Source organism: Hypanus sabinus, chromosome 25 (assembly GCF_030144855.1).
Source record: "Hypanus sabinus isolate sHypSab1 chromosome 25, sHypSab1.hap1, whole genome shotgun sequence".
Lineage (NCBI taxonomy): Eukaryota > Metazoa > Chordata > Chondrichthyes > Myliobatiformes > Dasyatidae > Hypanus > Hypanus sabinus.
Genome location: NC_082730.1, coordinates 7,125,854 through 7,153,273, shown reverse-complemented (window position 1 = coordinate 7,153,273; position 27,420 = coordinate 7,125,854). Strand labels below are relative to the sequence as shown.

At 45.2% G+C, this 27,420-nt stretch overlaps 1 protein-coding gene across 2 annotated transcripts in view; it reads left to right on the top strand.

Annotated features, from left to right (window-relative positions):
• Window positions 1–737: 737 nt before the first annotated feature.
• The window catches only part of LOC132380958 (laminin subunit beta-3-like), a 51,071-nt gene continuing 24,388 nt past the window's right edge, over window positions 738–27,420 (top strand). The window contains exons 1-12 of one of the 2 annotated variants that reach the window (XM_059949985.1): window positions 738–999; window positions 1,763–1,840; window positions 3,930–4,093; window positions 10,810–10,936; window positions 14,261–14,334; window positions 16,406–16,591; window positions 17,076–17,139; window positions 19,747–19,946; window positions 21,771–21,891; window positions 23,203–23,391; window positions 24,108–24,269; window positions 26,675–26,871. In XM_059949985.1, coding sequence (XP_059805968.1) covers window positions 1,816–1,840; window positions 3,930–4,093; window positions 10,810–10,936; window positions 14,261–14,334; window positions 16,406–16,591; window positions 17,076–17,139; window positions 19,747–19,946; window positions 21,771–21,891; window positions 23,203–23,391; window positions 24,108–24,269; window positions 26,675–26,871 — 1,509 coding nt within the window. In that variant the 5' untranslated portion in view covers window positions 738–999; window positions 1,763–1,815. Of the gene's footprint in view, window positions 1,000–1,311; window positions 1,432–1,762; window positions 1,841–3,929; window positions 4,094–10,809; window positions 10,937–14,260; window positions 14,335–16,405; window positions 16,592–17,075; window positions 17,140–19,746; window positions 19,947–21,770; window positions 21,892–23,202; window positions 23,392–24,107; window positions 24,270–26,674; window positions 26,872–27,420 lie in introns of those variants that run through there. The other variant, XM_059949984.1, reaches the window with a different exon arrangement.

Here is a 27,420-nt window from a genome sequence, read left to right as displayed (position 1 = left end):
ATGTTATACGAATCTTTTATCTGTCTTCCGTCCACTGCTTTCTCTGGGAGAATTTCCCCACTGCTCAGGTTAAACCTCGCAGTAGCTACCCGTCTACGCCGGCTGTCGGAGCCCCACCTGAGGAGTGTCATCTGTTGTACGTGAGGCTGGGACGTGCGGCTCTGTTGTTACAGGCCTCCCATTCCCGGAACAGAGAGCACATTTAATCCTGAACACACAATCATCAAAACGTGTTCTGCTTTAAACAGGGCGCAAGCAGCCCCGGTCGGAGCCCTGACGTGAATATTCTGATGTCCGTGTGCTCTGACACGGCTCAGCAAGCTGCCTGATCGTCGGCGTTCCTGCCGAGCCTGCCACAAGTTCCTTCGTCACCCCGGCCGTCAAACACCCTTCTTGTGTAAAGAAAAAACACTTGTTCAAAGCCCTTTGCTTAAAAGCTCCCCGAGCACTGCTCGGAGTCAAAGTTCAAAGTAAACTTATTATCGAAATACCGATATGTTACCATAAGCTACCTTCCATTCATTTTCTTCAGAATCAGAATCAGATTTAATATCACCTACATATATGGTGAAACTTGTTAGTGTTGCTGTAGCAACACATTTCAATGCATGCAAATATGGGAATTGTCAAACTCAAACTAAATAAGTCGTGCGAAAATATAGCAATAAAAAAAGTTTTCACGGGTTCAATGTCCATTCAGGAATCAGATGGCAGAAGGGAAGAAGCTGTTCCTGAATCACTGAGTGTGTGCCTTCAGGCTCCTGTTCCTCCTCTCTGCTGAGAAGAGAGCATGTCCTGGGTGGTGGGGGGGTCCTAAATGATGGACACCTCCTTTCCGAGGCATCGCTCCTTGAAGATGTCCTGCATACCATGATGGAGATGACCAAGTTTACAACTCTTTGCAGTTTATTTCGATCCTGAGCGATGTTTCTCCCCACCCCAATACCAGGCGGGATTTTCTTGCAGGCATTTCGAGAGAAGTAAAGAAATGCAATAGAGGTTAGAAAAATCTGACGGCCAATGTACTAAAGACTGAGATAGTAATGCTGAAATATAAGCTGGAAAAAGTTCTTGTAAGTGTAGGTGCTAATTAAAAAAACATGAACGCAACGATACGTAGGGGAATATTTTAATTATCTTTCTTACAAAAGAAAAGAAACACGCGTGATTTAGTTAATGTTTTGGAAAGACCAGAGAGATCTGATCGATGTTTGAGTGTTAGACCCAAGGGTTGGGACAACACAGGGCGTGTGCGTGAATAATCCTGAGACATTCCTTCATCACCGGCAGACTCAGTTCACCTGAGACACTCCCAGACAGGAGCGTCAGTTAAAAACAGGAGCTCCCACATGTAGAGGCAGAGACGGGACTGTGCCAGGTGGGGACACATCACTAGACCGACAACCATTGGAACAGGAGCTTTTACCATCGGTAATGTAGCAGTCAGACTTTCGGGATTAATAGGGAGAGTTTTTTTCTGAGTAAACACTTCCCAATAAATTACGGAAAATTAAATTTTCAAAATGTTGTTGACTTGAAGTATCTTATTGGATTGAAAAATTTCAATGATCTGGAAACGTTCAAGAGCACGGAATTGAAATCAAGAACATACATTCTGACATGACTGTGTTTTGATTTCAGTTGCCAAAACTGACTTTATTTTTAAAGTAATTCCGTATTTGAAGATGGTTCTCCAAATGTTTGAATTAAGTCCGAATGTTTCTTTAAAAATATTGATGGTTTTGTGTTTTTCTTCTTGCAGGGTGTATACTTTAAGAAGTCTGAGAACTATAAGAAGCCCCTTTGAGTGTGAAGATGCTGTTGCTGTTCCTGAGCCTGGGTGAGTTTAAAAGCTCAAACGCTGAGCATCAAATAGACAAATTATTAAATACGTTGTGCTGTTGTGATTCTATTTCTCGAAAACCTTTATTATGCTTCAACTTGTAAATGAAGATGTCTCAGGAACTTATGAGTGAATGAGTTTGACAGATGTGTTGGTCTTGAGAGAGTTGTAAAATGAGTCAGCCTCATTATAGGTACTAGCTTCAGAAAGGTGGCGTCCATTATTCGAGTCGCCCACTACCCAGGTCATGCCCTGTTCTCACTGTTACCATCAGGAAGGTGGTTCAGGAGCCGGAAGGCACACACTCAACAAATCAATAAGTAGCTTCTTCCCCTCTGCCATCAGATTTCCGATTGGACATTGAACCCACGAGTACTACCGCACCACTTATTTATTCCTGTTTTTGTACTAATTATTAACTTAACTATTTAATGTACATTTATGTACTTACACTAAATTCAGTTTTTTTCTATATTTATCATAGATTGCATTATACTGCTGCCACAAAATTAGCAAATTTCACAATACATGCTGATGATGTTAAACCTGAATCTGATTCTGATTCTGAAAGTACCTACATCTTACCTGAAGAAGTACTGATACCTTGAGACTATCACCGACAACTATTAACTGAATCTCCCACTAGGTCCCACACCTGACTATTAATGTTCCTCGTAAACTACAAATATAGTAAAGAATGGTGAGAAGATGTTTGAGATCTCAGGCATTCTCCACCATAAAGAGGAATCTGAATTTGAACAGGAATAATAGAAATTTCATATAGAGGGAAAACTAAGTAGAAAGGACTGGCCAGGGAGAAGGACAGGTGGCTGTGATACTGGTGACAAAAACCATTGACCCATTCTGTCAGCAACAGGCAGTAATCTTCTCACATGTTTCACTTCGGTAGGACCAGCCAGGGTAGGACTTACACAGTGAATGGTAGGTCACTGAGGAGTGTCATAGAACAGAGAGATCTAGGAATACAGGTCCATAATTAATTGAAAGTGGCGACACAGGTAGATAGGATCGTAAAGAAAGCTTTTGGCACATTGGCCTTCATAAATCAAAGAGCTGAGTACAGGAGATGGGATGTATTGTTGAAGTTGCACAAGACATTGGTAAGGCCTAATTTGGAGTACTGTGTGCAGTTTTGGTCACCTACCTACAGGAAGAATGTAAATAAGATTGAAAGACTATAGAGAAAATTTACAAGGATTTTGCTGGGACTGGATGACCTGAGTTATAAGGAAAGATTGAATAGGTTAGGACTTTATTTCTTGGGAAGTAAAAAATTGAGGAGAGATTTGATAGAGACATACAACATTATTAATGGTATAGATAGGTAAATGCAAGCAGGCTTTTTTCCACTGAGGTCAGGTGGGACTACAACCAGAGGTCATGGGTTAAGGGTGAAAAGTGAAAAGTTTAAGGGGAGCATGAGGGGGAAACTTCTTCACTGCAAGGGTGGTAAGAGTGTGGAATGAGCTGCCAGTGCAAATGATGCATACGAGCTCGATTTCAATACTTTGGATGGTATATCGATGATGGGGGTATCGATGGCTATGGTGCAGGTCGATGGGACTAGGCAACCTGAATGGTTTGGCATGAACTAAATAGGCCAAAGGGCCTGTTTCTGTGTTGTACTGTTCTATGACTCTATGTACCTGTCTAACTGTCTTTTGCAAGTTTGTATTTTACCTGGCCCAACCACTTCCTCAGGCACTTCAAATTTGGGGCACCCTCTGTGTAAAAGAGGTTGCTCCTTGTTCTTATTAAATCTGGTATTATTCAAGGGTGTTTTGTGACTTCAAGTTGGCACAATGACTATCTTACAGAAAGAAAGATTTGCTTTGTTTTTTTTTTGTAATTTATTTTTTTATTGAAATTCATCATCAAACAAGCATTACCATAAGATGTATTTCAGATACTGTACATATATATCATATAGACGTGACTTTGCTGGATTTCACAGACACAGAAAATTCTCTCACTATGCTCACTATCGCAAGGCAGCAAATGCCTACACAGCAAGATCCATGCAGACAGCTGGAGTGTTGTAAATGTGTTGTTTCTGTGTTGTCAGCATTGGCCAGCTGTGTATCCGCGCAGGGGAACTGCTCCAGACAAGCATGCTATCCCCAACTCCGAGATCTAACTGTCGGACCAGCCAGCAAGCTTCAAGCTTCATCGACGTGTGGCCTCCAAGCATCTGAGAAATACTGCAGTGCAAAGATGTTATATGGGCGGGTAAGTAATATTAACCAGTCTCAATAACCTGCACACTTTGATCAACCTTGTACCTGTGTTGCCTAATAATTCACAATGCATTAACTCTGGCTCACTTGACCAAGTTCACCTTTGAAATGGCAAATACTGGAAACACTCAGCAAAGAATCAGTATCAGACTTGTTATAGTTGGTGTAGCACAGTACTGTAGTGGTTAGTACAATGCTTTACAGTACCAGTGATCCTCACTGCTGACTGTAAGGAGTTTGTACGTTCTCTCCATGACCACATGAGTTTCCTCCAGGTGCTCTGGTTTCCTCCCACAGTCCAAAGACCCACCTGTGGTGGGTTAACTAGTCATTGTGAATTGTCCTCTGATTAGGCTAGGATTAAATCGGGGGTTGCTGGGCGATGCAGCTTGCTCCATATCTCAATAAAATAAATAAGTCATTGTACTTTCTTGTCAGCTATGTTGCCAGATAGATAAGGCATCTGACTTCAGATCAGAGGGTCGCAGGTTCAAATCCTGCTGCGGTCGCTTTGGGGAGTCGCAGTAGTGTGGAGGTTAGTGCAAACATTATTACAGCTCGGGCCGTTCCAGAGTTCAGAGTTTGCACGTGCTTCAGGTGTGTGGGCTTTTTTCCTTCCACATTCAATAGATGTACCGGTCAGTCAGTGAATTGGTCATTGTAAATTGTGAGTAGGCTAGGGTTAAATGGACAAGCTGCTGGGTGGTGCTGGGTGGTGCGGAAGGGCCTGTTCTGCACTGTGAATAAATAAATAAGTCATTCAGACATTTGTGAGACAAAGCCTGCTGGAGATGCTCAGCAGGTCGAGCAGCAGAAGAAAGAAACTGTCGACATGGTGCTTCGATCTGAAAACCCCTTTCCACCACAGATGCCGCTCGACCCCTCGAGTGCCTCCAACTGATCATGCGTTGCTCCAGATTCCCAATTCCTCTGCGTGGTATCTCGAGTCTGCCTGTGTGGTGTCAAAGTAAATCAGGACGAGTGTCTGTCAGGCGATATTAGAAAGATTAACTTGATTGATCACATGTGCGTCAAAGCATACGGTGAAATGTGTCATTTGTGTGAACAACAACACAGTGGTGGGATGTGTGAGGGGCAGCCCGCAAGCGAGCGCCAACGTAGCATACCCACAACTCACCAACCTTAACCCTTTCTCTGGGGGTTTGGTGAGGAGCTCAGGGTTGGTCTGAACTAAGCAGGGTGCAGAATGGATCATTTTTTAAACCTATTTAGAGACACAGCATGCTAACAGGCCCTTCTGGCCTAACGAGCCCGCGCCACCCAATTCCACCGTTGTGACCGCTTAACCTACTAACCCATACGTCTCTGGAATGTGGGAGGAAACCAGAGCCCCCGGAGGAAACCCATGAAGGTACAAACTCCGTACGGGCAGCAGCAGCGGCGGAAATTGAGCCCGGGTCGCTGTGGGTGTAATAATGTTGGTCACACTAACTGCTAATGCTGCCATACCACCCGAATTGTTTTTAAAATATAGATATAAATGATATTGTTTTCTGGGTCAGACTTTGCCCCTCCCCACATGCCAGGCTCCCCGTGAAATAATTCCTCTCGATCCAATATCCACAAAACGCAATCGGATCGTTCCTTGAATTCCCACATTCCAGTGTCAACAGACTGACCAGTTCACCCTCTCAGAGCCGGAGTATTACAGTACAGCATCATTAACATCAAAATCTTCACATATAATACTGTATCAACTAATATATTCTTCCCTTATGGGAGGAGATCACTCCAGAAAAGATCTGTGGAATCCTCCGCAATCAGAGTGTGTCGTGGTGAATTGGGAAGTGAGGAGAGTCTGGCTGGGTTTATTCCACCTGACCCTGGGTTGTGATTCCCCTCCTAGTGCAACTGCTCTGCAAACACCACCTCCTCCTCGATCACGGCCTCGCCCGCTTTAATCACCCTCTCCCTCCTGAGTCAACGTCGAGTTACTTATTGGCAGCAGACACTTTGCTGGGACTTTCCGTTTAATCAGACAGGGTGGGTCCCGGTTCAGTTTTCCCTTGTGTTCCATATAGCAGGTTAACCCACAGAATGCTGGAGGAGCTCAGCAGGTCAGGCAGCATCCATAGGAATGAATATACGGTCAATGTTACAGGCTGGAACCCTTCTTCAGGACTGGAAAATGAGGGGGAGGATGCCAGAATAGAGGGACATCCGTTTAGAATGGAAATGAGGAGGAACTTCTTTATTCAGAGAGTGGTGAATCTGTGGCATTCTTTGCCACAGGCAGGTGGGGGTGTGCGTGTGTGTGTTCTTCTTCATTGGTCAGAACATGAAAAGATTTTGGGGGGGGAGTGGTGTAGAGGGAGGAGGATAGCTAAAAGTTGATGGGTGAGGCCGGGTGGGTTGGAAAGGAAAGGACTGGAGGGAATGGAATCTGATCGGAGAGGAGAGTGGACCACAGGAGAAAGGGAAGGAGGAGGTGATAGATGAGAAAAGGCACACTCTACAAGGCATTTTTGAGCATTGAGATGTTTTTGAGATAATGGAGAAATGCAACCATTCTGAAGCATTGACAAAGAACATGGCAAATTTTGCACTGCTCTGATAAGGATGGTGAACAATGAACAAAACAGGGTCTGACTCTGATGGGAGCTCTCTAAAATACTGACACAAAAAAACCTGTCAACTAGGGATGTCCCATGATCCAATACTCTGCGCCAGTGATGTTACCTGAGAAATAAACATTGGCTGTGTGGGAGTATAATGGGAACAGCTCCTGCTTAGTTTGCACTATAGACTTGCCTGATGATACAAGAATGTATTGTAATGCAACAAAGAGGGACTTGATGCTGACAATTTTGGAACTATTAATAATTTGAATAAGTTTTCAGATGAGTTAAAGATGTTCCCAACCTGGGTCCACAGACTTCTCGGTTGATGGTAAGGCCCCATGGCATAAAAAAGGACTGGGAACCACTGATCTATAATATATTTCCATATTATTGATTATATTCAAAACATAAGGGCTTAAGTTAGGCCACTTGGCCCATCAAGTCTGCTCCACCATTTGATCATGGTTGATCCAATTTTCCTCTCGGGCCCAATCTCCTGCCTTCTCCACCTCCCCCGCCCCCCCACCATCCCTTCATGCCCTGACCAACCAAGAATCTGTCAACCTCTGCCTTAAATATACATAAAGATTTGGCCTCCACCGCTGCCTGTAGCAAAGAATTCCATAAATTCACCATTCTGAATAAAGAAATTCCTCCTAATCTCCATAGAGGATGCCCCTCTATTCTGAGGCTGTGTCCTCTGGTCTTAGACTGTCCCATCATACATCCACTCTATCAAGGCCTTTCACCATTTAATAGGTTTCAATTAGGTTTCACCCATCTTTCTTCAGAATTCTCGTGAATACAGGCCCCAGAGCCATCAAACGTTCTTTATGTGTCAAGCTGTTCAAACGTGGCATCCTATTGAAAGGCCTAAATACAGTGAAAGTAGAGAGGATCTTTCCTATAACTGAATCAGAGACACAGCCTCGGAATGGAAGGCATCCAATTAGAAAAGAGATGAGGAGGAATTTCTTAGCCAGGGAGTGGTGAATCTGTGGAATCCATTGCCACAGGTGGCTGTGGAGGCCAAGTCTTTGGGTATATTTAAAATGGATGTCAATAGATTCTTGATTAGTAAGGATTTCAAAGGATATGGGGAGAAGGCAGGAAAATGGGTTTGAGAGGGATAATAAATCTGTCATGATGGAATGGTGGAAGAGAGCCAGTTGGCTAAATAGTCTAATTCTACAAGGTCTTATTTCAATTATTTCAATAATTTAGTTGGGCAGTGCAATAGCATATTGGTTAGCTCAAGGCTTTACAGCACAAGTGATTGGAATTCATTTTCCGTAACTTTCTGTAAGGAGTTTCTATGTTGTCCCTGTGGCCGTGTGGGTTTCCTCAGGGTGCTCCAGTTTCCTCCCACATTTCAAAGACGAGCGTATTAGGATTAGTAAATTGTAGTCATCCTGTGATGTTGTGCCAGAAGTGTAGTAACACTTGCGGGCTGCCCCCAGTGCAGACTCAGACTGTGTTGGTCAATGATGTAACAGCACATTTCACTGTATGTTGTATGACATCATCATTATGTGCCATGTCATATCACATGGGCAATCATGGTCTTTCCATGAGCATGATTGTTCTTGGCAAATTTTTCTGCAGAAGTGGTTTGCCATTGCCTTCTTCTGGACAGTGTCTTTACAAGACGGGTGACCCCAGCCATTATCAATACTCTTCAGAGATTGTCAGCCTGGCGTCAGTGGTCACATAACTAGGACTTGTGATCTGCACCGGCTGCTCATACAACCATCCCCCACCAGCTCCCATGGCTTCACGTGACCCTGATAGGGGGCTAAGCAGGTGCTACGCCTTGCCCAAGGGTGACCCGCAGGCCAGTGGAGGGAAGGAGCACCTTACACCTCCTTTGGTAGAGATGTATCTCCACCTCGCCACTCGGTTAATTGATCATGGTTATGAAAAACTGACGCTGGCTTGTTTGGTGAGATGGGCCTGTTACAGTGCTGTATCTTGAAAAGGACAATTTCTGAATGGTTAATGAACCTGTGTTTTGCTATTTATTGCAATGTACTGCTGCAAAGCAACAAATTTCCAGACATATGCCAGGGATATTAAATCTGATTATGAAATATTTTGTCAGTCTGGAAAGCCCCTTTTTTTTTGCTGAATATTTAGTAGTCCATGGCTTCCCTCAGCCTGCATTTCCTAACGTAAGCTGTGAATCCCGTCATTACCAACAGGGGAATCAGGGTGATCAGAGATAGTCCCATAATTAGATGTTTAAAATTTGTGGTTTGAGTTAGCAGCTCGTAGTCAGATCAGCTGCATCTATGTAAAGACAGAAAATTCCAACAGCTGGTTCACGGGAGGAGAAGTTGACACAGTTGCTAAACTGTTGGCACTGGATTCACCCAGAAGATCTGCCAAACATTTGCAAAATTAGCTTAGAGCAGCAGCAAGTAAATGATTCTTATGGCCATGACTACATGAGGAGTATTAAGGACATTGCCTCCCAATGATGTGTACTTAGGATAAATAAGTCACGGTTTCATCAGAGCATAATGTTACACAACAGTCGGCATTGGGACCTCAATAACTCAGCTGTCAGGTTATGGCAGAACTAGGGCAAGTTTGGAGAAAGAGATGCTGCTTTGCATCCATTTTAGTGTTGTAACTTTAAAACACAAAGCCTTGATTGGCCGTTTCAGAGAAACTAGAATGAAAATGTAAAATGCCTCTTACCAAATGTAGTGTTACAGTTGGGCAGGCCAAATGTAAAGGGCTTTTACACTGTTAACGACAGTGTTGCTGTACAAGGGGATTTTGGGGTCTAAGTCCACTGCCCCTGAAAGTGGTTATGCAGTTTGATAAGGTGGTAAATTTATTTATTTAGCAATTCAGCCCAGAACGGGCCCTTTGAGCCTCACTGCCCCAGCAACACCTGCCAAATCCGATTAACCCTAACATGATCACAGGACGCTTTACACTGACCAGTTAGCCGGTCTGATATGGCTTTGGACTGTGGGAGGAAACCAAGCGACTGGGGGGAAGCTCCATGCATTCCATGGGGAGTGCAGAGACTCCTCACAGGATGGCATCACCAAGCTCTGAGCTGTAATAACATCGCACTAACCGCTACACTAAGAAGGCATCTTGCATTCCTCCCTTTTCTAGTCGAAGAGCAAGCTGAGTGGAAAACAAGTGATATTTGTTTTAAAACAAAAAGCCCTGATCACTCATTTCAGTGAAGCCCAGACTGGCTGTGTAACAGGCACCAGCAGAAGGTATTTCACCTCTTTGACAGCCTACAAGATATTCGGCTGAGATACTGATCTCACTGACTGATGACTGACAGGGAAACATTCCATACTACATTGATACCGCATCTGAAGTGCCAGTCTTGCCAGTGACATCCCCTTTCTGTGAACGAATACATTTGAAACAATCTCCTATGGATGGGAGTGGAACCCAAAGGGAATGGCGGAATTCTCAATGTGACACTGGATGAGGATGGGTTGGCTTTGAACGTCCTCTTCAGATCCTGACCTGAAACTGTTCAACTACTTATAGGAAAGATGTGGAAGCTTTGGAGAGGGTGCAGAGGAGATTTACCAGGATGCTGCCTGGATCAGAGAGCATGTCTTAGGAGGAAAGGATGAGCAAACTGGTTCTTTTCTCTTTGGAGTGAAGGTTGAAGGGTGACTTGATAGAGGTGTTTAAGATGATAAGAAGCATGGGTAGAGTGAACAGCCAGAGAATTTTTGCCATGGTTAGTACAATATAATGTAAAAGTGATTGTAGGAAAATATAGGGAGGTGTCTTAGGTAGATTTTTTTACAGAGTGAGTGGTAGGTGCATGGAACACATTGCCTGCAGTGGTGGTGCAGACAGATACATTAGGGACATTGAAGAGACCCTTAAATAGGCACATGGATGATAGAAAAATGGAGGGCTATGTGGAAGGGAAAGGTTAAATTAATCAAAGGAGCAGGTTAAAAGGTCAGCACAACATCTTAGTTCAGAGATTCTGTACTGTACTGTTCTATGAAAAAAAAGTTGTGGTTATGTACAGCTGTGAGCCAGAGAATTGAATAATGGGGTTGAATAAAGACATTGGAGGAGGGAGCAGTTGCTTTGTGTTCACGGTGAGTGATTCTTCCCACAGGAATTACTGCAGTGCTGTATCTGTGACTCCAGGAATGAATACAATCCTGTGTACTTCACCAACAGCCACCGTATCACCAACGTCATTCCCTCAGACTCCCTGAGGAGCTGGTGGCAATCAGAAAATGGTAAGATCCAGGAGTGTGGGTGAATGAGGGGAGATCTGATGGAGGTATTCAACATTAGGAGGGGTACAAATAGGGTAAATGTGAGCAGGCTTTTTCCACTGCGGTTGGGGGAGACCAGAGCTAGAAGTTATAGGTTAAGGGTGAAAGGTGATATATTTAAGCAGAACATGAGAGGGCACTTCTCCTCATGGAGGGTGGTGAGAGAGTGTGGAATGCATTGCCAGCAGAAGTGATGAATTTGGGTTCAATTACAACATTTAGGAGAAGTTTGGACAGGTACATAGGTGGGAGTGGTATGGAGAGGTACAGGTCAACGAGAACAGGCAGATTAATAGTTTGGCATGGACTGAACGGGCCAGAGGGCCCATTTCTTTGCTGTGGAACTCTGACTCTATCAGAATTCCTCTTCTTGAAAATTCCACAGAAAGATGGGTATCTGCTATCTTATAACTGAGCCACTTAAAGAACTTTTGTAAGATGTTTTACTAGACTTCACTCAGTTGTGTTCAGATTTGGTCACCCCTCCTCTAGCACCAGGGTTCCCAACTTTTTTTTAAGCCATGGACCCCTACCATTAACCAAGGGGTCTGTAGATCCCAGGTTGAGAACCCCTGCTCCAGCGAGGGTGTCATTGAACTGCAAAGATTGCAGAGAAAATTTACAAGGATACTACCATGACTTGAGGAACTGAGTTATAGAGAGAGGTTAGACAGGCTTGGACATTTTCCATTGGCATGTAGCAGACTGTGTCACATCACGAGGGACATAGACAGGGTGAATACACCCAAGGTTGGGGAATCAACAGCTACAGGGCATAGGTTTAACATGGGAGTGGAGAGATTTAATAGGAAGAGGGCCAACATTTTTACACGAGGGTTGTATCAGCGTGGAGAAGAGTACAGTTATAAAGAACAATCTACCTATCCCTTGTCATTATATTTCAATGTCAATGTAACAGAGTAAAGAGCTCCTCACTTTCCAACACTGGATCCATAGTTTTCAGGGGATGGATCTTCGAGTACTGTCTGAATGCGGTGAGGATTTCCACCTGCACTAGCCATTCTGACAATGGTAGATAAAGTTTCTTTCCCTAGGGTGGAGGAATCTGACACTAAAGGATATAGATTTAAGACTTGCTAGGATGCTGCGCAGATTTGAGATATTGAGTTACAGGAGGAGGTTGAGCAGACAAGGGTTTTATTCCTTAGAGCAAAAGAGAATGAGAGATGATCATATAGAAGTGTCCTATTATTCAAGAAGGGAAGTTGGAAGAATCCTGGAAATCCGGTGAGTCTCACGTCAATTGTAGGGAAGCTAATGGAGAGGATTCTTAGGGATAGGATTTATGTGCATTTGGAGAACCATGGATTTGAAGATCTTGGGGACAGTCAACATGATTTTGTAGAGGGCAGTTCACTTGTTACTAACTGGATCGGGTTTTTGAGGAGATGACAAAAGTGATTGATGAAGGTAGAGCTGTGGACGTTGTCTGTGTGGATTTTAGAAAAGCGTCTGACAAGGTCCCTCATGGGACATTCATCCAGAAGATTAAGATGCAAGGGATCCATGGTGAATTGGCTTGTCCATAGAAGACAGGCTAGTGGTCAATGGGATTTATTCTGGCTGGAGGTTTGTCATCAGTGGTGTTCCACAGGGGATACCAGGGCCTCTGTAGTTTGTGATGAACATAAATGACATGGATGAAGTGTAGATGGGTGGGTTAGTGATGCACCATCAATAACTCACTCTGAGACGTAAAGGCGAGATATTGGTTTTTATTGACTGGAAGAAGGAACAAGCAGTGAGTGACCACCATACTACATCCTGGAGACAGAGAGGCCGGGCTTAGGCCTTGATTGCCTTTATACAGGGGTCTGTGGGAGGAGCCACAGGAGCAGTCAGCGGGGCGGGGGGGGGGGGGGGGGTTGTCCAGACAGGTATATGTAGTTCACCACAGATAGTAAGTTTGCAGATTGTAGTGTATAGGATAGAGTAAAACTCTGGCATAGAATACAACAGGAAAAGGGTCATTTGCAGAAACAAATGGAGTTTAACCTGACCAAATGTGAAATGTTCACTTTGGTGAATCAAATGTAAAGGGTCAGAATAGAGTTAATGGCAGTGCTGTCCACAGAGGGATCTTTGGGTCCAAGTTCATAGCTCCCTCAAAGTGGTTACACAGATGGTAAATAAGGTTCATAGCAAGCTTGACTTTATTGGCCAAGGAGTTGAGTTCAAGAGCTTGGCAGGTTTATAAAACTCTAGTTAGGCTGTGTCTGGAGTATTGCTTTCATTTCGGGCCACCCCATTACAGGAAGGATGTCAAGGCTTTAGAGAGGTTTACTAGGGGGTTGCTCTGGATTAGAGGACATATGCTATAGTGAGAGGTTGTTTGGGTTGTTTTCTCAGAGCAGCAGAGGCTGACGGAGATCTGATAAAGGTTTATAACATTGAGGGGCATAAATAGAGTGGACAGCCAGTGCACTTTTTGCAGGGTTGAAATGTCTAATACCAGAGGGCATACATAAGATGTAGAGGCAGAAGGTGAAAGAATGTAAATTCAAAGGAGATGTGAGGGGCAAGATTTTTTTTACACAGAGAGTGCTGTGTGTCTGGAATGTGCTGCCAGAAGTGATGTAGAGGCAGACAGGATAGAGCTGTTTAAGAGGTTCTTAGATGGGCAGATAGATGTACAGGCAATGGGGGAAGATGGGCAATGTGTAAGCAGAAGGGATTAATTTAGCTGTATTGCCCTATATATTGGTTTATAAAATCTGTACCTGATGGGTACAGATGGGATAATGTACTCACCATTTTCCCCATGGCTGGGGAATGAAGAACTAGAGGCACAGGTTTAAGGTGAGAGGGTAGAGATTTAAGAGAAACTTGAGAGACAACTTCTTCACACAAAGGGTGATATCTCTAAGGAATGAGCTGCCAGAGGAAGTGGTTGAGGCAGGAACAGTAAGAACTTAAAAGGCTCATGAATTGGAAAGGTTTACAGCAGGGGTCCATAGACTCCTCAGTTAATGGTCGGGGTCCATGGTGTAAATAAGGTTGGGAAGCCCCCGGTTTAAAGGGATATTGGCCAAACACTGGCAAATGAGATTAGCTTGGATGGGGCATCCTGCTCAGCATGGGCCAGTTGGACCAAAGGGCCATTTCCCCTGCTCTATAACTCTCACAAAAAGGCGAGTCCTGATATCTGGGCACTGGGCAAAGGAAATAACTTCCCTTTATCTACCTTAGTTCCATAGCTTGAAAATTGACAGAATCCTACAAATGTTTTTGATCTTTTATTCTACTCTGTCCTTGTGTTTGCAGATCAGGATCAAGTCTTCATACAGTTAGACATGGTTGGGAAGTTCCAACTGAATGAAGTCATGCTCAGGTTTAAGGTGAGAGATACCTTTTGAAAAGCAGGTAATTTAGATGATGTTTTCTAGACTGTCCTCAATGGGAGTGCAAGCCGGATCAAGGCAAGTGCACGAGAGTCGCCAGAGATCCGGCAGATGTAAAAGGGTCCTTACTTACCTGCCATCCCACTGCCAACCTGGACCAAGCAATGTGGGGGGGGGGGGGGGGAAGCTTTGAAATTGGGATTCACCTTATTGTTTACCTGTACTGCACTTCCTCTGTAGTTGTTACACTTTATTCTGCATTGTTAGTCGTTTATCTTGTACTACCACAATGCACCGAGAAATGAATTGATCTGTGTGGGCATTATGCAAGACAGGTTTTTCACTGTATCTGTGACAATAATAATCCAATTCCAGTCTCAGATATTCAAGAATCCTGAGACTTGAGTCACCACTGCCCCATCTTCAAACACAAGAAAATCTGTGGGTGCTGGAAATCCAAAGCAACTCACAGAAAATGCTGGAGGAACTCAGCAGGTCAGGAGGCATCTATAGAAAAGACTAAACAGCCAATGCTTCATATTGAGTCCTGATGAAGGGTCTCACCCTGAAATGTTGACTGTTTACTCTTTTCCATAGATGCTGCCTGACCTGCTGAGTTCCTCCAGCATTTTGTGTGTGTTGACTTATCCTCAAAGGATATTTCTTCTATAAATCCAGTAGAATATTATTTTCATGAAAATGGCTAAACACAAAAATACTAACTTCTACTATTTGGATTAATTACTTCGAGTGTGACATGTAAAGATCTTGAACTTTCTGATTTGATTGAAAAGAAATATTATTATTAATACAGTGGATTCCAGTTAATTGGGACACATCACGACCAGTACATTTTGACACAATTAAACAGCTATCCCCAATTAGTCAAAGTTCAATGGAAATAGTTAAAAAGGTATTAAAAAGGCAATCAACCATTTAACTGAGTGGCAAATTTTGTATTTAAATGAAATATGGCACAAACTAGAAAACTACCAGTACTACGAAACTGCATTAGTTCCTAACAGTTATCAATGGAGCAACTTATCCAGTGTACACTGCCTGTTCTTTTGATTCGCTGTAAATGAACAAAATCAGCGCAGACGCCTACTGTAGATCATGGACTGCCTTCATACAATACTATCGACAATTATATCCTCTAAATCTTCATTTTTGTTGTAACATTCAAGACGATGGTTGATACTCTCAAATTCTTTGTAGTTTCTAACTTGCCGAAGTAGTAAGATCATTTCATTTTCACTCCCTGCCATTTCTGGCATCTCCAAGCCTGAATGACAAGAAACCTTTTGTGGGAGAAGTCTGGTGGTATGAACAAGTGTCACAAACTGCAGTCTTCCTAGGTTGCAGTGAGTGACCACAACATCCTCTGTGCCTTTGTCATGCCCTTCGCTCTCCACAGAGCGTTACAATAGCGCCTTCCTGCCCACTCAATCTTACTGTGGATCTCATCTGCCCAGTCCTCCGGAACTGACTTTGAATGTTAGGACAGGCATGTCCCACTAGACCTTTATGGTTAACTAGATCACCGGTGCTTAGCTAAACAATTTGTAATTAGCCAGATGATTTAAAGTCTTTGCAGTTAAGTGGATCTCTTGTAGACCAACCGTAGCTGACCAGAGCACTAAACAACAGTATTAGTTGGGGTGTTGGTGTACAGGCAGTGGGAAGTTGAACTCTTGTGTTTGATCTTTGTTACTGGAGATTCAGTATCACTGGACGCTGTCACTTAGATCTGGCCCACACCTTCATTGACCTGGTCCAGTTCCATTGCCTTTCTTGGGATCAATGTTTGAAGGGTTGCCAGGTACTGTCACAGGTTTGTGTGTGCAAGGTGGGAGAGGGGTTAAAGGGCTGGGGGTAGAGGGATTGTTTAGAATCGTGTACGTGGTGCAGGGATGGCTTTTTGCTTCGGGTCAGGGGTGTTTGGTGGGAGTGATCAGTGTTGGGGTTGGAGGGGGTGGGGGTAATGGCTGACTTTGTTTCTCTTGGGTCACTGCCTCCGCTCTGAGTGATCTTGGATCTGAAACCTCCTCCTCCCCGCTCCCTGCAGTCTCCTCGCCCGGCTGCTATGATGATCGAGCGCTCAGAGGACAACGGCCAGACCTGGAAACCCTACCAGTATTTCGCTGACGACTGTGCCGCCACCTTCCCTCACATCGCGACTGGCCAGCCACGAAGCTTTGATGATGTCCGTTGCCAGGAGCAACCCAGGACAAATGATCCGTCGGATCAGGAGGTACTTGTCGAAGCCATCCACTCCTCGGTGACCTTCCCCTCCTGATAAAGTGTCTAACCGGAACGCGTTCAGAGGGGGTGCTAACATCAGAAAGACAGCCCATAGTTCAATCTGCAACAGAGCAACGCACAGGTTTATTTATTTATTTAGGGAGATGGGGTAGAGAAAGCTCTTCCAGTCCCGTAAGTTGCACCGCACTGCCCAGTAACACACCTATTTAACCCAAGCCTAATCACAGGCCAATTTACAATGACCAACTAACATACTAACTGGTGTGTCTTCAGACTGTGGGAGGACACCAACATGTTCAGGGGAGGGGATACAATCCCCTTACAGAGGGCATCAGAATTGAGCTCCGACACCCCGCACTGTAATAGTGTCGTGCTAACCACCGGGCTACCGTAGCAGCCAGGTAAACTCTCAATTACTCCAGTGAAAGGAGTCTTTCCCACTGATCCTCCTCTCTCTCTCTATTGCCTTCCAGGTTACATTTAACCCTCTCAGCCTGGCTGACTACATCAGCGCCACAAAGGGCAACAAGATTAACAGTAAGGTTTTCTTCAATCTAATAAATTATACGTGGCCTGAATGATCTTGTAAACAAACACTGAGCTTTTGAAATGGTTAAACCTTTACAGAGGCCCTGTGGAGATTTATTCGTGAGGTTTACTAGTCTCTGTGCTGAACTGAGGCCGTGGGTCCAGTGGTGACCGGCTTCGTGCTTGTGGATTCACTTTCAGGAGCTTCAGTTCTGAGCGCTGGAAACTTTTATTGTTTGCATGATTTGGTTTTTGTCTCCCTGCACATCAGGTGTCTGGCAGTTTTTTAAAATCGGTTTTATTGGGTTTATTTGTGGCTGCCTGCAAGGAGACGACTCTCAAGGTTGTATAAAATATACATACTTTATAACAAATGTACTTTGAACTTTGATGGGTAATGCGGACCATTACAGCACAGGACCCTTTGGCCCATGATGTGCCAGGCAGATGTGGGCATGGTGAACATGTGCCAGGCCCATCCCTCAGGGTCATGATCTGGCACAGAGGCAGGAGGGTCTCACACAAGAGATCAAAAGATCCATGAGGGGTGAAGGTTTTCATTGAGGTGACACACCAAAATGCTGCAGCACTCGGCAGGTCAGGCAGCATCTATGGAGGGGAGTGTACAGTTGTCATTCTTGGCCAAGACCCTTCATCGGGACATGTCCTAAAGGCAAAACAAGACACAAAAGAGAAAGCAAGGGAATCCCAGAGCTCGGTAACATAGCAGTGAGTGAAACACTATTACAGTGCTGGCGACCTGGGTTCAGTTCCGCCATTGTCCGTAAAGAGTTTGTACACTCTTGTAAAGAGTGTGCAGCTGTGTAGGGGTCAGTGTTCATGGTGCTCTGGTTACAGCCAATGTGGGCAGCTTAGGGACTGTCATTTCCTCATGGCTCCTTGGCTCTCTCAAAAGGTCTTTAGAGTAATAAATTCCTCTGCTCAGATTTTAGTGAGGGGACAGAACAGGGTATAAACCACACACGGGGTCCTAGGCCAAAACATTGGTAGTTCCTTTCTCCCTATCTCGCTTGACTCAAATTGTGTTCCTCCTTCTGGTTGACTGTATAAAATAGATTTTTCCAGTAACAGCAGACAGGAGTAACTATTTGATGCACCATCAATAACTCACACTGAGACGTAAGGCGAGATATCGGCTTTTATTGACTGGAAGAAGGAACCAGGAGAGAGTGTCTATCATACAATGTCCTGGAGACTGAGGCCGAGCGTCAGGCCTCAGATCTCCTTCATACAGGGGCCTGTGGGAGGAGCCACAGGAGCAGTCAGCAGGGGTGTGTCCCGACAGGCACATAGTTCACCACACTATTAAACCCTGAGCACAGAGAGTTTCAAAAGATTATAGAACAGTACAACACGGAACAGGGCCATAATGTAATGCAAACCTTTTAACTTACTCTAAGATCAATCTACCCCTTCCCTCCCACATAGCTCTCCATTTTTCTATCATTCATATGCCTATTCATGAGTCTCTTAAATGTCCCAAATATATCTACCTGTACTAGTACTCCTGGAAATGTGTTCCGCACACTCACCACTGTGTGTTTTTTTTAACAATAACCTACCTCTGATATTTCCCCCACCCCCATACTTCCCTTCAATCACTTTAAAACTATGCCCCCTTGAGTTAGCCATCGACACCCTGGGGTAAGGTCTCTGACTGTTAACACCATAGTGGAAGTACAGAGTTCTTTTTCAGAAATGGGCGTAATTAAGAATTTTTTTAAAAAAAGGTATACAGTAGAAGAAATGGTGCAGAACTTTTGCCTTCATGGTCCTTGCATTGAGTGAAATTCTTAGAAGAAAGAAACTATAGCACCATTGCCTCTCATCTGGCCCCTAAATTGATAAACGTTACATAGATATTACTTAAATATTACATAGTTTGAGGGACTTCCCTACCCAACTGGGCCCCCTCCCCCTACCATGTGCCTTAGTGGAAGGAGCCCTCCTCCACAGAGCCTTTACACTGAGATTCGGCACGTCCTCTGGCAGCCCAGATGATGCCGGTCGGCAGCATTCCCTGATGGACACGCTGTTGTGTTGGGAGGCTAACAGGTTCTGGGCCGACCGAAGGGAGGGGATACCAAACGCAACTCTGTAAAGAGAGTGAAAACACAGAATAACGACGGATTGTCTCAGAGTTTGTACCCAGCGGGTCGGGCCTCCCTCCAGGCCTCATTCAAGGGGCGCCGCGGCAAGGTGGAAGTTGGGCCGGTGCTATTACAGCTCGGGGCATTCCCGAGTCTGGAGTTCAATTCCGACACTGACTGGAAGGAGTTTGTACGTTTTTTCCCAGTGAGCGTGTGGGTCTCCTGCAGGTGCTCCAGTTTCCTCCCACAGTCCAGTGATGTACTGGGTCATTACAAATTGTCCCACGATTAGGCTAGGGTTAAACTGGTAGGTCGCTGGGTAGCGAGTAGGCCAGGGGGCCCTGTTCTGCTCTGTATCTCTAAGTAAAAGTCTATGAAGATTAATATGCTGTTATTGTTGTAATTATACAAATCACATTCAACAAAAGTTTCTGATAAATCACCATGAGAAGAATCAGAGTTTCACTGTAATTGCCACTAAATAAATGTTTTTAATGTTTTTTAGATTTAACACCATTTACAAACCTAAGGATTAATTTTATCAAACCCTACAAGTCGCCCTCATCTCAGCAACTCAGCAACGTCAACACCTTCTACGCCGTGTATGAGCTCAAGGTGCAGGGCAGCTGTTTCTGTCACGGCCACGCCTCCAGATGTGCGTCAGGAAGCAAATCCTCAATCACCCCACGGGGCCCCAGGCCAAGGGTAAGCATCGCCCTGCTCACGGGCTGACTGTCTGCATTGGCAGAGCGTGGACGGAAGCTCTGACTCCGCGATGAAATGCTACGTTATTCCATGACCCTCACAGAGTTCCCGATGGCAGAAAGTCACATTTCGCGGCAATAAGCACAGAACAAGTTTGACGGAAATGGGGGCTGATTATCACAGTCTGCAAAAGGCAGCCGCAGACTTTGAGGTCATTAGTCGCCTCTGGCGGTCCTGATGCTGCCTCCTCTACATCATTGAGACCCAACACCAATTGGGGGAACTGCTTTGCTCCATTCCCTGTACCAGTCATGTGGCCAGTCATTTCAAATCTACTTCCCTTTGCTGTATTAACATCCCTGTCCACAGCCTCCTCCACAGGCGAGTTGAGGCTCAGTATAAATTGGAGGAACAGGGCCTCGTATTCCACCTCATCATCTCTAACTTGACAGCTTGAGCATCAATTTCCCTCATTTCCAGTAAACACTCCCCTCCTCTCACCTCCGAATCCACCTGGTCCCATCACCCCTTCTCTTCGTTCTGCCCCATTCTCCACACTCCATTCACTGCTTCCCCTCCTCGCCTCCCTCTTTAATTACCTGCTCCACCATCCTCTCAGATTCCATCACCTCCAGCCCTCTGTCACTGATCACCTGCAGCCCCCCCACAACATTCCTGCCCTCATGTGCCTATCCCCCCTCACCTATTACCCTCCAACTCTTGTTCCAATCCTTCTCCCACTTACTCTTACTGGCTGTCTTCCCTCTCTCTTTCCAGTTCTGATGAAGGGTCTCAGCCCGAAACATCGACTGTCCATTTCCCTCCACGGATGCTGCCCGACCCGCTCAGTTCCTCCAGTTGCTTTGTGTGTTGCCCTTCACAGTGGCAGTCATTATAAAAGCCATTTATCTGAGCCACGTCCTGCCTTGGTGTTACAGCCGCACTGTCGGTACTGGTGTTCAGTGTTGCAATCTGTAATTCACTTTACCCCAACATCTCTGCCATGAGATTCACCTTCTCCATTCTTGCTCCACATTCCATAAGACTTAGGAGCAGAATTAGGCCATTTGGCCCATCAAGTCTGTTCCATGGCTGATTTTATTTTTATTATTTTCTTTCTCAATCCACTAACCAAGAACCTATCAACCTCCACTTTAAATACACCAGTGATTGGGGCAATAAATTCCACAGATTCACCACCCTCCTGCTGAAGAAATTGCTTATCTCTTTCTAAAAGGATATCTTTCTATTCTGTGGCTGTGCCTTCCTGTCCTATACTCCCCCAATATAGGAAACATGCTCCCCACATCCACTTTACCTAGGAAACATTCTCTCCATGTCCATCTATCCAGGCCTTAAAATATTCAATGAGTTCCCCCCACTCATTCTTATAAATTCCATCAGGTACAGACCCAGAGCCATCAAATGTGTTTTAACCCTTTCACTCCTGGGATCATTCCCATAAGCCTCCTCTGAATCCTCTCCAGTGCAATCACTTCCAGAGAACTGTGGACTTGGATCTACCAATCCCTCTGCTTATCAACACCGTTAAAGATCGCCATTAATGGTGTACGTTCTTTTACATTTGGCCTACCAACTCTGAGTGCAACCCTTCACATTTGTCTGGGTTAAACTCCATCTGCCGTTTCTCTGCCCATATAGGCAGCTGACCTATATCCCAATCATTCTTTTGGAAATCTTCTACAGGATCCACCGCCAATCTTTGTAGTATTTGCAAACTTATCAGCCCACCCGCCTACCCTTCCAGGTCATTTATAATTATCTCTACATGTAACTTTAGCTTTTCTTGGCCATTTCTTTCAGAGTCCTGGACAGTGTGCCTGTGAGCACAATACCGTAGGCAAGAACTGTGAGATGTGTGCAAGCTTCTACAATGACCAGCCATGGAGGCCGGCAGATGAATATAGTCCCAACGTGTGTAAGAGTGAGTAACATTGCATTCTGTCCCTCTCCATGGGCCTCGGTTTGCAATTAGGGTCTAGTTATAAAAGACTAAAATGAATTGCTGAGTGAATGATTACAGGGAACCTGGTGTTCCTTGGTCACATTTTGTCGCTAACTGTCTTAACACCACCGTAAACAGCTGGGTTTCCCAACTTGTATTTTCTATCAGTTTCTTGGCTGAGGACATGCACGTGTGCCGACTGTTTAACTTGCAACAGCATGAGAGGAGGCCATTCGATCCATCTGGTTCCTGCCAGCTTCCAAGGGAGCTTTCCCTTATTTCCCAATATCTCTGCAATGCGTCCTATCCAACACTTGTTTATCAGCTCACTTTGGAGCTTTTTTCTCATTAAACTACACTCCTGGTAGTCTACAGCACTTGGTTAACTTATTGGTACCATGTGTAGCATGGATATTCAACATGGAACAGTACAGCACAGGAACAGGCCAATGTATTTGCCTCTACCACCATTGCAGGAATCCACCACTCTCTGAATAAAATAACTTACCCCTTGCATCCTCTTTGCACCTACTCCCTCTCGCCTTCAATGCATGCTGTCTGGTAGTAGACATCTCTACCCTGGGAGAAGGATACTCCCTGTCTACTCTGTCTAGGCCTCTCATATTCTTATCGATCTGTATCAGTTCTCTGCTGCTCCAGAGAAAACAGCCCCTTTGTGGGCCGAAGGGCCTATTCCTATGTCAATCACATTTTTTTATATAGAAAGCAAAACTTCTCCCTCAAATCCCCTCTAATACTCCTTTCTTTTGGCATAACATTATTGGAACACCAGCAATCCAGGTTCAACTCCTACCGCCGTCTGTAAGGATTTTGAACGTTATGTGTGTGACTGTGTGGGTCTCTTCCAGGTGCTCTGGTTTCCTCCCACAGTCCAAAGACGTACCGGCTGGTAGGTTAATTGGTCATTGTAAGTTAACCCATGATTAGGCTGCGGTTAAATCAGGGGATTGTTGGGCGACAAGGCTTGAAGGCCAGGAGTGCTTACATTGTGCTGTACCTCAATCGATCAATCAATCAATAAATATATTACACACAGATAGAACAGTTTTATATTATATTGTATTGTTCATGGGACGTTCAGAAATCTGATGGCGGAGAGGAAGAAGCTGATGGTGCTATACTTCAGCCCTGATGGGTGTAATGTGAAGAGGCCTAGTACAGGTGTAAGGAATGTGAATAGAATTCACCTTTGCCGTGGAAGAGTTCTGTTTAACTGCCTGTTGGTACATGTTCCCGGGTTTTTGTCATTTGGCTTTCCATTCCTTGCAGAGTGCAACTGCAACAACCACTCACAGAAGTGCCACTTTGACCCTGCGGTGTACCAGGCCAGCGGGGGGACCAGCGGAGGAGTTTGTGATGACTGTCAGCACAACACCATGGGGAAGAACTGTGAGATGTGCAAGCCCCACTTCTACCGACACCCTCAGCGAGATGTCAGTGCAGTGGATGCCTGTGTGGGTGAGTGAACTCTCTTTGATTTCAGATTGCTCAGGGAATTTGAGACCAGCGTAAAACACCCCACTACATCCTGCCTACCCACCACACGTCAAACCCCTCCACTCCCAGACAAATCTGTATTCAGTCGTGCCAATTTCCCTGCAATAACACAAAAAAATTATTTGCTGGGGTAACACACACAAAATGTTGGAAATACTGAGCAGGTCGTGTATCATCAATGGCAGGAATAAGCATTCCAGGCCTTCAGGCCTCCAGGTGACGAATTCCAGAATTCTGATTGATTTTTGACTTCAGTCTTAGGTATTGAGCCTGGATTAGCCATCGTCCACCAACTGGCCTTTGCTCGTGTGGACGTACACTGACCTGGGCTAGCCACCCTGAGTTCTGAAAAGCTACTGAGCTTGTCCCTCTCCTCGCTCTTTCCCTGTGCTCTGCAGTTTCCCAAGGCCCTTCAGAAAGCTTTGATTTAATCATAATGTACACACAAAGTGGTTCCGGATCCTGAGCTTTCCTCAGACTGACCACCATCTGTCGGCCCTCCCCGGAATTCTGGCCCAGCAGAAGACACATGTCCTGCATCTCTCGGCCCTCCCCGGAACTCTGGCCCGGCAGAAGACACGTGTCCTGCATCTCTCGGCCCTCCCCGGAACTCTGGCCCGGCAGAAGACACGTGCAGCACTAACCTCTCCGTCTCTTTTATTATTATTTTTTATTAGCGTTAGCTTGTGACTGTGATCCCTCGGGCTCGGTTGACGGTGGGACGTGCGACCCCGTGACACAACAGTGCAGGTGCAAGGAGAATGTGGAGGGAGCTCGCTGTGACCGGTGCAAAGCTGGTTTCTACAGACTGGACGCCAGTGACCCTGCAGGCTGTCGGAGTAAGTACTCTGAGGTTCTGTGCCATGTCAGGGGCTGTAACAAAGACGCACTGGCTCCTCCTGATAGATCCGTGTCCCAGCCTGAACTGTAGTGGAATACATTACCACAGGCAGCTGCAGAAGCCAAGTCATTGGGCATATTTAAAGTGGAAGTTGATAGACTCTTCATTACTCAGAGCATCGAAGGTTATGGGGAGAAGTCAGGAGAACTGGGTCGATAGGGATAATAAATCAGCCATGATCGAATGGTAGAGAAGACTTGATGGGCCGAATGGCCCAGTTCTGCTTCAATGTCTTGTGGTCTTTATAACAAATGTTCATTGTGGTTTATAGTGCTGAAATTAGATAACCATGTTCCAAATGATCTCAGGCACAAGTGGCGTGTGCTGGATTAACTCCCTGTAATCGACCTTTCCCCTTGTCCAAACTCACCCTGATGTCTGTCACCTGAACGGAGGGAACCAGGAAGCAGAAGGAATGAATGGAAGAGAGAAAGGGGGAAAATGGAGAAAACATTTAAGTGTAAATCCCTGAGAGATGTTTGTGACCTGGGTGACGAGACATCACAGTTGGGCAAAAGGACTTGTTTCCTTGCTGAGTCATCCAAAGTACATAGAGCATGGGGGCACACCATAGTGTAATGGTTAGCTTGACGCTGCTACAGCCTGAGGCGTTCTGGAGCTTGGAGTTCAATTCTGGCACCGCCTGTCAGGAGTTTGTACATCTTCCCTGTGAATGCACAGATTTGCTCCGGTTTCTCCAGTTTCCTCACCCCTTCCAAAGGCGTATGGGTTAGAAGGTCATTTGGTCACATGGTGTAACTGGGCAGCGCTGACTCTTTGGGCTGGAAGGGCCTGTTACTGTGTGGTACCTCTAAATTTAAAAAAATTATAGAGGAACACTTTACCAGACTGAAAGGCTCCCATTTATGTTAACTGGTCATTGTAAATTGCCCTGTGATTAGAATACAAGCGTCCCCTGCTTTACGAAAGTTCGCTTTACGCCACTTTGCTTTTACGAAAGACCTACATTAGTACCTATTTTCGCTAACCGAAAGAAATCCGAAGAGGATTTTCGCTTTTATGGAAAAAGGCACCTGCTTTAAACTTGTGTTTACCCTGAGCAAGACTACCATGACCGTAAAACCTTGTGTGGGCCCATGAGTGAGCACGCGTATATGAGCTGATTTTTTAGGTTTTATGTGCTATTTGGTATGTTATTTTTTTGGGTCTGGGAGCGCTCAAAATTTTTTCCCATATCAATTAATGTTAATTGCTTCTTTGCTTTACGCCATTTCGGCTTACGACAGGTTTTGTAGGAACGCTCTACTTTCAGATAGAGGGGGAAACCTGTAGTGTCAAATAGGTGGGTTGCTAATTGGATCAAAAGGACCTATTCTGTATTGTACCTATAAATAAATAGACCATTTACCAATACAGCACAGTATTTATAGCCCTTCTTTATAGGGCCCCTGCCCCCTCTCTCTTCAGTCCTGACGAAGGGTCTCAGCCTGAAGCATTGACTGCTCATTTCTATGGATACTGACCGACCTGCTGATTTCCTCTAGCTCATTTGTACGTGTTGCTTTGACCCCAGCATCTGCAGTGTACTTTGTGTTTACCCTTTGGTCAAATTTGTAACCTTCTCTAAGATCAGTCTAACCCTTCCTTCCCACACAACCCTCCATTTCTCTTTCATCCATGTGCCTATCTAAGTGCCTCTTAAATGTCCGTAATGTATCAGCCTCTACCGCCGCCACTGGCAGGGTATTCCACACACCCACCACTCTCTACACTTCCTTCCAATCTCCTTAAAGTTATGTCCCCTCATATTAGTCTCTGGCTGTTTGCTTAACTCATGCTTCTATCATCTTGACCACCTCTTAAATCACCTCTCATCCTCCTTTGCTTGTTCAATGAATCCTTGTAAGACGTGCTCTCTAAACCAAGCAGCGTCCTGGCAAATCTCTAAAGCTTCCAAATCCTTCCTCCAGTAAGTATCTACACAAGCAGTTTCAGTGAGTATCATTAAGGCAGAGAAAGCAATGGACCAACCATAGGAATTGGGTTTATTGTAGATGATGTACCACCACTAATAGGTAAAGTGTTCTCAGGATGGTTAGTACAGACACGATGGGCTGAACAGCCTTTTTTTTTTTGCTGTAGCACTGTATGGCTCTATAAGCTGTTTTACCAGAAAAGGCCACCTTTGGGCAGAATGGACTCAGACTCCACCTCAAGCTGAAAACATTCCGTCTAGGGAGTAAGAATGGCTGGGCCAGAGTGCCAGCTCCTGCCGACTACCCCAAACACCTCACCCATTCATTTCCACTAGAACTGCCCTTGGGCTGAGGGAACGGGATATTCCCCGTGATGGATCCAACTGGAATTTGTGTTATGTTTCAGGGTGCACGTGCAGTGGGCGAGGTTCTCAGTCGGGTGGACTCTGCAACCAGACAACGGGCCAGTGCGCCTGCCTCCCCAACGTGCTGGGTTCCAACTGCGACCGGTGTGCCGAGGGCTTCTGGAACCTGAGGAGTGGAGTTGGCTGCACTCCCTGCAACTGTGATCCTACAAACTCCTACAGTCAGCGCTGCGATGAGGTACGGTGTAACTCCCGCCACACTCCAGAGCGCAGGGCGTCCCCTCACAAAAGGCGGCATGCTTGAAATGTCAATGTTAAAGAAAGAGAATGTGCTGGAATGTTTGAAAAGGCATTAGGATAGATCAGTCCCTGGGCCCAGAGGGATATACCCACATTACAGAGGGAAGAGAATGCTGCACCTTTGACAACGATCTTTCCATCCTCACTGGCTACAAGAGTACCACCAGATGTTTGGAGGGTGGCAAATAATATTGCTTTGTCCAAGAAAGGGAATAGGGATAACTGTGGGAATTATCAGCCAGTGAGTCTTTCTTCAGTGGTGGGAAAATTATTGGCAAGTTCTTAGACAGAGCTGGGCAAGGATCCTTTCCAACTCCCCAAATGGACACCATCATGATCATGACACCACCATGTTCCCGATGATTCCAGGAACATCACTGATGATGTGTCCAGAAGCATCAGAGGATGTAAGCACACAGCAGACTCTTACAAGCATTTTGAGAAGCTTTGTCTGATTCAGGATGGTCGGCTTGGCTTTGTGAGGGAC